This window comes from Mus pahari, chromosome 12 (assembly GCF_900095145.1).
Source record: "Mus pahari chromosome 12, PAHARI_EIJ_v1.1, whole genome shotgun sequence".
In the NCBI taxonomy this organism is placed as follows: domain Eukaryota; kingdom Metazoa; phylum Chordata; class Mammalia; order Rodentia; family Muridae; genus Mus; species Mus pahari.
Window position 1 is genome coordinate 87,049,609 of NC_034601.1, and position 10,775 is coordinate 87,060,383.

At 41.2% G+C, this 10,775-nt stretch overlaps 1 protein-coding gene across 4 annotated transcripts in view; it reads right to left on the reverse strand.

Annotated features, from left to right (window-relative positions):
- Positions 1-10,775, reverse strand: part of Brwd1 (bromodomain and WD repeat domain containing 1) — an 81,225-nt gene that overhangs the window by 45,212 nt on the left and 25,238 nt on the right. For all 4 annotated transcript variants that reach the window (XM_021209809.1, XM_029544589.1, XM_029544588.1 and 1 more), the window contains 7 exons: positions 9,830-9,870; positions 8,474-8,572; positions 6,267-6,417; positions 4,946-5,080; positions 2,915-3,043; positions 2,523-2,748; positions 1,912-2,100 (listed from right to left, as the gene is read on the reverse strand). In XM_021209809.1, the coding sequence (XP_021065468.1) occupies positions 1,912-2,100; positions 2,523-2,748; positions 2,915-3,043; positions 4,946-5,080; positions 6,267-6,417; positions 8,474-8,572; positions 9,830-9,870 (970 nt within the window). The remainder of the gene's footprint in view (positions 1-1,911; positions 2,101-2,522; positions 2,749-2,914; positions 3,044-4,945; positions 5,081-6,266; positions 6,418-8,473; positions 8,573-9,829; positions 9,871-10,775) is intronic.

Genomic DNA, 10,775 nt, shown 5'->3' on the forward strand with positions numbered 1-10,775 from the left:
TGGTAAACTGCCACTTGAACTTTTCTTTACATTCTGAAATTCTAAAATACACAAATGTATTCCATTGCATCTTTATTTCAAAACAGTTTGTTTTTTGGGGAAACTTTTGCTAAGGATAGATGCCCCACTAAATTAGGGAAGCTATATAACAAGAACCATGTTACAGTCCAGGCTACTGAGCAGGCAACTAGCAAACCAACTGAACACCAGCTTCATGGGATCTTCTTCTCTGTGGGCCTTGCCCACAACACATGCTACACAAATATAACACAAATATGCACTCTCACACAGATACAAAAATTAGAATAATTCTAACAATAAAAATTTGGGGGGCTGGAGAGATGGCTCAGCGGTTAAGAGCACTGACTGCTCTTCCAAAGGTCCTGAGTTCAAATCCCAGCAACCACATGGTGGCTCACAACCATCCTTAACAAGATCTGACTCCCTCTTNATATTTAGTTTCATCCAGGATATGAAAATTTATCAGGATTTTAAAGAGGGTTATTTCGGGCTGGTGAGATGGCTCAGCAGGTAAGAGCACCGACTGCTCTTCTAAAGGTGTAGAGTTCAAATCCCAGCAACCACATGGTGGCTCACAACCATCCTTAACAAGATCTGACTCCCTCTTCTGGAGTGTCTGAAGACAGCTACAGTGTGCTTACACATAATAAATAAATAAATCTTTTAAAAAAAATTTTTTTTTCATAATTATCACAAAAGGCCAGGGATGGCTCAGAAGTTAAGAGCATTTCCTGTTGGTACAAAGGACCTGAGATCAGTTCCCATCATCTCCATTGGGTTGTTCAAACTCCATTAAGGCTACCTAGCTCTAAGTACTCTCTTCTAGCCCACAAGTACTTGGACACAAATGGCAGACACTCAAAGAGGCAAGCACACACACACAACAGAAATAATCTGGACTGGAGAGATGGCTCAGTGGTTAAGAGCACTTGCTGCTCTTGTACAGGACCCAGGTCAGATCCCAGCTCACAACTATCTGTGACTCTAGCCCTTTTTGACCTAAATGGGTACTCACAGACATGTGCATACATACATGTGCACATAGGTTCCTCCAGAACCATGTCTGCCTGCATGCCATTGTTTTCTGCCATGTCAATAATGAACTAAACTGTAAACTATGTTTTTCTTTATAAAAGTTGTGGTGGTCATGGTATCTCTTTATGGAAATGAAACTCTTAAGACACCCCATCAGAGCTGGGTATAGTGGCGCATGCCTTTAATCACAGCACTTGGGAGGCAGAGGCAGGCAGATTTCTGAGTTAGAGGCCAGCCTGGTATACAAAGTGAGTCCCAGGACAGCCAGGACTATACAGAGAAACCCTGTCTCGAAAACAAACAAACAAACAAACAAAAAAAAAACAAAACAAAAAAAACAACAAAGTGAGTTCCAGGACAGCCAGGGCTATACAGAGAAACCCCGTCTTGGAAAAAAAAAGACACCCCATCAGGGTGTCACTGTGCAGCAGTAAGTGAGTGTTCCTGGGTCTCTGAGCACACAAGATAAAGGAGCATGTCCTAGCTCACTCTCAAACACTGACTTAGTAAGTAAGAAAGGAAAGTCTCTACTCAATTAGGCTACACAAAAGACATGAATGTCAAAGCAAGAGAAAGCTAAAGTAGTTTTCCTTTAAAAACAATGTTGTCTGCTCTCATTTAATATACTCTGAAAAGCTACCCTACAGCTAAGACCAATGACAGACTTTCAGAGTACTTAACAAACCTCATATCCACTTATCACTCCAATTTTTTATTTAGTTATTTTAATTTTTTTTGAGTAACAAAGCAATTTTCAGAATACTACTTAGCTGTTCTTGGGGTTCTGAGATGCATATATCTGGCAATGAACCACGTCTCTTTATTACTCTCGTACAGGATTTTACTTGTACTCACTCCCTCTTTGGGGTGTCCCTTCCCCATTGGGAAGTCCATTTGCAGTCCCATCCTGATCCACGCCCAGTCTCTGGTCTTGCTGCTGCTGCAGCTGCCTAATCATGCCATCCAAGACGCTGGACTCTGGGCTTGCATCGCCACTGTCGTTGGTATGCAGGCTTATGATCTGTTCAATCACCTCTCCATCACCTGCAAAGAATCACACGCATCTGTCATCAGGATACACAGAAGAATCAGAGACATTACAATACACCCACAGGCTGGACATGAAGCTCAGTGGTGGTACCCTGAGCAAAGGAAAACAGAGGCAAAGCACTGTGGTAAAGTAGTTCTCAAGAACTAACCTATTAGGAAGACCTACACAACAGGGGAGTAACTGAAATCAGCAAAAAAGACTAAGTACTAAGTCACAAAAAAACTTCAAGTTCCCTGTGGAGTTCCTCTAACTCTACTGTACTCTATGGCCCTTCATCTGTGCACACTCCTGCAGAGCTCCAATGTCAAAGCCAGCCTATTCTACACAGTGAGTTACAGAAAAACCAGAAATACATGGCAAAATCCAAACGACAGACAGACACAGATGCACACAGAAAAAAGGAATTTGCACTTACTTGTGGCCACATAGCCTAGCTGTGGAACCAAATGTTCATCCGCTGAGTTTTCTCGACCTGGTACTAATCTCTGGAACTTGGTTGGATGAGGGTTTCCATCCACGTCTACCAAGAATGGTGGAGGCATAAGATGAGGCGCCTGCTGCGTCTGCTCATCTAAGACATAGTTATTGGAATCTCTTATCAGTGGTCGGTAGTCAGTATGAAAAAACATCTGATCAGGAATCTATAAAAGTACAGATCATAGAATGACAGTTTGAGATCTGTATTTGTTAAAGACAGTAATATTAAAGGTACTTAAAATTAGAAACACCAGGAAATTAAGTAACTATTTCCAAACTTCCTCTCCCAACTATTCATTTTATATGCTACAAGAAAGCATTAAAAATGACCTTTTCATATGGCTTGCTGCATCCAAACCCAAATATCAGAAGATGCCCGTGAGAATCTGTACAGGCAAAATGTTGTCCGTCCTGTGAAAACTTGCAGTCAAACACAGCTCCATGTCCTTGCCCTTCGATCTAGGACAGCCGGGGGAAAGAACATTAAGCGCATTAATAAGTTGCTTGTTTTAGCTCTACATGTATGACCGCCTGCCTAAGTGCATGCCACATGTTCACAGTGGCCAACACAGGCTAAAAGGACACAGGACCACCTAGAGCTAACTAAGCTAGAGGTGCAAGGCAGCTGTCAGCGCAGCTTCAATACTAGCAAACAGCAAACCCAGTTCTTGTACAAGGCTCTCCAGTTCTCCAGCCACTACAAAACATTATAAGCAGTTTTAAATTCACTTTTATTTACATGTGTGTATATGCTCCATGTTCATGTCTGATTTGTCAGAGGTTAGAAGAAGACACCAACCTCTAAGAATTTACTGATGGTTGTGACCCTCCATGTGGGTGCTGGGACCCAAACCTAAATCCTCCAGCTAAAGCATCAAGTTCTTAAACCACTGAGTCATTTTGTGAGCTCTAGATCAGCAAAAGACCTAGTCTCATAGCAAGAAGATGAACAGTCTCTGAGGAACAAGCCTGAGGTTGCCTTCTAGCCTACACATGCATGCACATGTGCACACTCATACACAAAATCTCTTACTTCACTATCAATGATGGACAAGGAGATTCAAAGCAATATGGTAGTATACAGTTTTAAAGCCTAAGACTCCAAGAAGAGAAAATTAAGTAACTTATTTTCAACCCTGATAATCTGAATTTACAAGTATGGAAAGCTCTCAAGAGAATGAAAAATAAAAAATAAAAAAAAAAAATCACCAAACTCTATGGACATGGACAACAAATGGAGAATGAGACAGACATGACAGGCTTGTAACCCTACGTAAGACTTGGGGGGGGGGGGAGAAGCAGGAAGATGAAGAGTATTCATAAACACAAAATAGATACATTTTAATAACACAAGAATTAAAATATCTCATATTTGGATAAAATCTGGTGACATTTTAACCAAATATTTCAAATTATCTTATCGACACCAAGTGACACTAACACATATCAGGTGCCTATGACAATGTGTGAGAAAACTGTCATTTGCTTTGTTGCATTTATTTTTTAAAAAATAAATCTGTGTAGAGAGATTCTAAACACCACTTGTCAATAAAAAAACTGATGGCCAATGATCTGAGGCAGAAAATAAGAGGTAGACACTGATCAGAAGAGAGAGGATTCTGCTAAGTACTGAGAGGTGGGGAGATTCGCTCAGGCGCATGGAGGAGAGGGGCATAAACGACCAGGTAGCTAAACTCAGAACAGAATAAAGAGGAGATCTGTCCCCAGCTTGGAGCAGGAAGTTTGAATTTGGTAACTAGCTACAGCTCTGAGAGGCACTGGAGCTACTAATCTAAATAGACCTGGACTGCACCCCCACCTTTCGCTCATACCACAGATGCGCCATAAATCCTACAATAGTCCCTAATTTAGTTCTAGATCTAACAACTGACCCATTTTATACAGGGATCTAGACTGACAGCTGGAGATGGCTCAGCAGTTAAAAGCACAGGCTCCTCTTCTAGGTGTTCAATTCCCAGCAGCACCTACTCCATGTCGTGGCACACAACCACCTGTAATTCCAGTCCCAGTGGACAACCATCTAAATCCAGTTCCAGAAAATCTGCTGCTACTATTTTTCTAGACTCTGTGGACACTACAGAAACACCTTACACAAGCAAATTATCTGCACATGTAAAATAAACTTTAAAAAAATAAAAACACCCTGAAATAAACATAGACATAAAGAGCATCTAGGTAACCCCTGAGCATCTGCTGAATTCAAAGACTGTCACGTACAGGTGCTATCAGACACTCAGTAAGCTTCAATTACCCTTGATTTGTACAGAAGTTGCCATGTCAATTAACTTCTGGTAACTCTCATAATCCATAAAATCACAAATAAAAGCTCACTTCACTTACCATATTAAAGTAATGCTTCATCTTGATGCCCTTTGTAATATCCCATATAAATATGCTGCCATCGTGTCCTGCAGATAACATAATCCTGGAATCAAAGGGATGTGTCTCCAAAACAAACACTTCATCAGCATGTCCCTTTATTCAACAAAGTCATAATATTAAGGACAGTCTGCAAGTTATATATTGGAAAATTTTTAAAGTCATAGTACATAAGTGTTTTAACACTACAACAATGATTTAAACATGCATATAAAATTTCCCATTTGACTCATTTAAATAAAACAGTTTATTTATTATATTCATAACATCTATGTTATATTGAGTTTCAAGGAAAAGAGTAAGAACTCTGATTTCAGAAGTTCGAGGGGGTGCTAGAGAAATGGCTCAGTGCTTGAGTGCGTGTGCTAGTCCGCCAGAGTTCCAGTCCTAGGACCGCTGTCAGCTCCATCACTCTAGCTCAGGGCAGAACCTCTGCACAGTGACACAGGACTAAAAATCATAATAAACAAATACAGATTTAAAAAAAAAAAAAGGTCAAGGCCGCCAACCAACCCTGTGAGTTTGAAGACGGGCAGGTTATTTTACATAGAGTTCCAAGACAACAAAGCTACAGAGAGATCCTGTCTCAAAAACCAAAACCAAGAGTTTGAGGTCCTCTTGAGATATACACCAAGTTGAAAGCCAAACCAGGACTGAGTGTTTCAAAAAATGTTTTAAAATTCTGAGCCAGAGATGGTACCACATGCATACAGCAGGCAGACAAGTGGGTCTTTTTAGTTCAAGGTCAGTCTGGTCTACAAATTCTAAGACAGCCAGGGCTACACAGATCCCCTACCCCTCAAAAAAAAAAAAAAAATTAATTCATTTAAATAAATTTCTGGGGCTAAGGGCTTGAAAAACGGCTCAGCACTGTCTGTTCTTTCAGAAGACCTAAGTTCTATTCCCAGCAACCACATGGTGGCTCACAACCATCTGTAATGGGATCTGAGGCTCTCTTCTGGTGTGTCTGAAGAAAGTGACAGTATATTCATACATATTAAATAAATAAATCCTTAAAAAAAAAAAAAAAAAAGAAATTCTAGGGCTAAAAAGATGGCTCTGTGGTTAAGACACTTGTTCTCAACGCAGGTTTGATTCCCAGAACCCACACGGCAGCTCACAGCTGTCTATATCTCTAGTTCCAGAGTGACCTGGTGTCCACTTCTGACTTTTGTGGGCATCAGGCACATACAGGACACACATATATACACAGACAGAACACTGATTAAAAAAAATAATAAGATAAATTAAAATTTCTGAATTGTCATGTTAAAGTACCTACCAGTAAGTTATGAAGCAGCTGTCCAGTGTAGGAACTCCACACCTTGAGGACATGATCATTCACAGCTGTAACCACGGTGCTATCATCCTGGTTCCAAGCAATCATTGTAACTTTGGGTTTCATAAACCTCTCTTCTTCTGAAGATGTGTCTCTAACAAAGGAAAGACACTGTAAACTCACTGAGGAATCAGATCACACAGTACAGTCCCTCATCCTTATGAATACAACAAAGAGAATCTAAGGCCAGATGAGGTGGGGAGCGGTGGGGTCCTCTCTGTGTAGTCCTGGATGCTCTAGAACTTGCTATGTAGACCAGACTGGCCACAAATGTACAAAGTTCCCCCTGCTTCTTCAGTGCTAAGATTAAAGGTGTGTGTAACCACACCCAGCATCAAAGCCACTTTGTGCAGGGCATGGTGGCACACACCTTAAATCCCAGCACTTGGGAGCCAGAGGCAGGAGGATTTCTGAGTTAGAGGCCAGCCTGGTCTACAGAGTGAGTTCCAGGACAGCCAGGGCTATACAAAGAAACCCTGTCTCAAAAAAAAAAAAAAAAAAAAAAGCCACTTTGTAAGCCACAATTTTACCATATAAAGTTTCCAGGTCAACCCAATTTTTTAAAAATGTAGTAACAAACTATATTTGCTTATTATGTTATCCAATCTCCAAGAAAACTTCTACTCTATTCATTTACTTATGTATATCCAGAGGGAACAGACAGCAGATCTGTTTCCTTGACAAAATCTAGAATCACTTGCCAAGAGTCTCACTGAGGGGCTATTTAGCTCAGGTGAGCGTGAGAGCATGTAAGGACTGTGTCTGTATTTCCTTAAGGCAGGATCATCTGCCCACTGTGGACAGCACCATTCCCTAGGCAAGGGATCCTGACCTCAGAGAAGACGATTCTGGGGTGGAGCTATATGCAGGCATGCATTCATTCATCTTCCAGCTCTTGACAATGGATGTGAATAGCAGGGCAGAGTTCCTGTCAGCATTTTCCCACAGTGGACTGTAAGTTGTAAGCCAAATAAACCCATTCTCCTCTATTTGTGTCAGGGTTTTTTGTTGTTGTTTTGTTTTTTCTTTTTTTTTTTTGTTTTTTTCTTTTTTGGGGGGAGACAGGGTTTCTCTGTGTAGCCCTGGCTGTCCTGGAACTCACTCTGTAGACCAGGCTGTCCTGGAACTCAGAAATCCGCCTGACTCTGCCTCCTGAGTGCTGGGATTAAAGGCGTGTGCCGCCACACCCGGCTTGTGTCAGGGTATTTTATCCAGCAATAGAAAGGATAAAGCTACTCAGAAATACATACTCTACCCAGCACCAGAGGTAAACATAATGGTCCTGTAATCCCAGAGCCCAGGAAGTGGAGACAAGAGAGTGAGTAGTTCAGCAACACCCTCAGCCAGACACTGTAGGCTTCTCTTACAGAGGGGGTCACCTAAGGTCTGTTCAAAGCACTCAGAGTGGGCCATTCAGTCCACGCCAGCTCCAGGCCTCCATAGGTATGCTTATGCAGAAGCAGTCTCACCTCTTCCCTCCAACCCCACACACAAAAGAAAAATACATTCTTTTTAAAATCCAATCTTTAGAAATGTAAATTGGAAGCACAGGAAATACTTAATTTGGTTGGGGTTTTCCCCACCTCTACACTGGAGATTTTAAATGCAAATCCTGAAAACAACATAATAGTAAAAGTACAAAGTGATGGTTAATTCTGTAGGTATCCCAGATATGTATAGACCAGCAGACCATGAGGACTGTCTCATCACAACAGCTCAATCACGAGCTGGGTTCATGGAAGAGTGGCAGGCAGCCTAGCAGGAGGCAGCAGTCACTGGGTACAAGTCAAGGGGCCTACATCCTGTCCTAGGCTAGTCCCTTGTCCTGTGTTTTCCACTTGCTCTGCTCTGCCACATCCTTCTTCCATGATGGACTGAGGCCCTCAAACTACGAGCAAATAAGTCTTTTCTCCTTTACTCTATCTTCGGGCAAATTTGGTCAAAGTAATTAAATATACAGGTGCACTTTCCTTTAGTAATTCGGTTATAAGATTGACGTATTTAGAAACACAAGTCAATACACTTAGACAATAGTTATTCACCATATATAGGAAGCATATTAAACTCTTCCATCAAAATTAACAAAGTATGTATATGTGAGTAACATACCAACAACTCACCTATGTGTTACAAACAGTTCAATGACTTACCCTGAGATCCTGGCAGACATGTCCAGTAAAATGCTTCTCCATTCCAACTGCTCAAACCTCCAGATCCGTGCTGTTCCATCTCGGCTACCACTTAAGAACCTTGAAGCATTCAGAAAAACCTACTCGCATGCTAGTTACCAAGTACTATTATTAACATCAAGTGAAATACAAACTTTTAGTGTACCTATCCAAATGGGCATGATCTGAAGATGTTATTCAAGGTCAGATTATTCAGGACAAGGCCAGATGGGTAAAACCCTGATTTACTATTGTTTGCCTGGCCCTACAAAGCATAACACACTAGAAACTCAGTTGTTTCACAAACACACTGAACCTTAGGAAAACAATGTAGTACAAGAGGAGAAAATGTACCTAATTGGGGGTGAGGGCAGAAAACTTAGACGTCAGAAGATTAGCAGTAGCACAAACTCCATCTTAAGCTTGTCCATTTTAAATTCTAACTCGACAGACACTGAAATATAATCTATGAAAATCAAGGTTTAAAACTGCACTGTGGGAAAGAAACCAGCCATATCCTACAGGCCAGAAGGTAGCTGTAATATAAATTAGCAAATGCTTGCTCCTAAGGGCTTTCAGATTTTTCTTAACCTACTCAGCAGAACAATGTTTTTCTTGAGCTTCCTTTTTTTTAGAAAATCAGCCCCTAGTTAAGAGGAAGTCCTGATTACAGAAGCAGCAGATACAGGGCTCTAACATCTCAGTCTCTGGTGAAGAGGTGGTCCTGGGGGGCTGGAGAGATGGCTCAGGAGTTAAGAGCACTGGCTGCTCTTCCAGAGTGTACCTGAGTTCAATTCCCAGCAACCACAAGGCAGCTCACAACTGTAGTTGTAACTCCCGTTCCAGGGGATCTGACACCCTCACACAGACACACATGCAATTAAATTACCAGTGTACATACAATAAATAAATTATAAAAAAAGAGGTAATCCTGATTACAGAAGCAGCAGGTACATAACTCTAACATCTCACACAGCACGTCTACTTAATCACTCTGCTGAAAAGCACTGTCATGCACAAGGTCAAAGCAGTGTAGTTCACAGTAAGGCATGATGGTTTCAAAACTGCTGAGATTTCAATGTCAGAAAATGTATGGGATGGCTATAGGGCTCAACAGCAGATCACCCCTTTACCATGCACAAGACAAGTTCAAGTCCCGGGACCAACCACCACTAAACTTTAAAGGTGTTTCAGTCATTTCAAGTGCCAAGACTTATAACTATACAAATAAAAATGCAACTATAGAGAGCAACATGAAGTAGAAAACTATTTAACAGTAGCAGTAAGTAGCGTGTGTGATGTGCCTGAAACTATAAACAAATGCAAGCAAACACTTACCGGTCACCATTGTTACAGAACTGGATACTATCAACTTTGTCCTAAAGGGGAAAAGCAAATATGAAAATTATGATCTAGGCTATGTATTAATTCCCCAAGTTTGTGGGGGCCAGAATGGTAGCAACATGCCTTTAATCCCAGCACTTGGGAGGCAGAGTCAGGTAGATCTCTGTGAGTTTGAGGCCAGCCTGGTCTACAGAGTGAGTTCCAAGACAGACAGACATACAGGGCTACATAGTCGCTGCAGAGTCCTGCATGGCCTTGGGGGGAAGAGAATGATGTGGTTCCTGGCCCGGGGACAGGGCCTAGGTCCTGGGCTTCCATGAGCCTGAGGCTTGTTTGTATAATAACGTACATATTTTCATGTTCCTCCAAGGACAGTCCTCTAATGACACCAAGATATAAATAATCAGAGATGGCAGGAGTCCAGGAGGCAAAGGTGTGGCAAAATGGTAAACACTAGAACAGCCCGCCCTTAGGGCTGTGGAAAAGAACTCTAAAAACACAAGTTTGAAAATATATAATTTCTCAACTATGCAAAAAAAAAATACAATATGAATTCTATGAGGGGCTTCACAATTCTAAAGGAACAAAGGCAACTGCATTAATGAGTCAGCCAGTTTGTCAGATAGAAAGGCAGACAAGAGTCCTAAATTCAAGGTCAGCCTGACACACAGCAAGGTTAGGCCCAAGTGTGATTGAATGGTGATTTCAGAACAAGGTCCCACCCTGCTAGTTTTAGCTTCAGTGCTTAACAGAGGCAGGAGAATCTCTGAATTCTTTTGTGATGTTAAAAGAAAATGTGCTTGCTGAATTAAGGGGTTGGGAGCACAGTATACTGATTCTTATGATAATCAAAAAGAAACCACAAATAAAAGACTGGATTAATATATAAAGTAAAAGACTGGATTAATATATAAAGTAAAAGACTGGATTAATATATAAA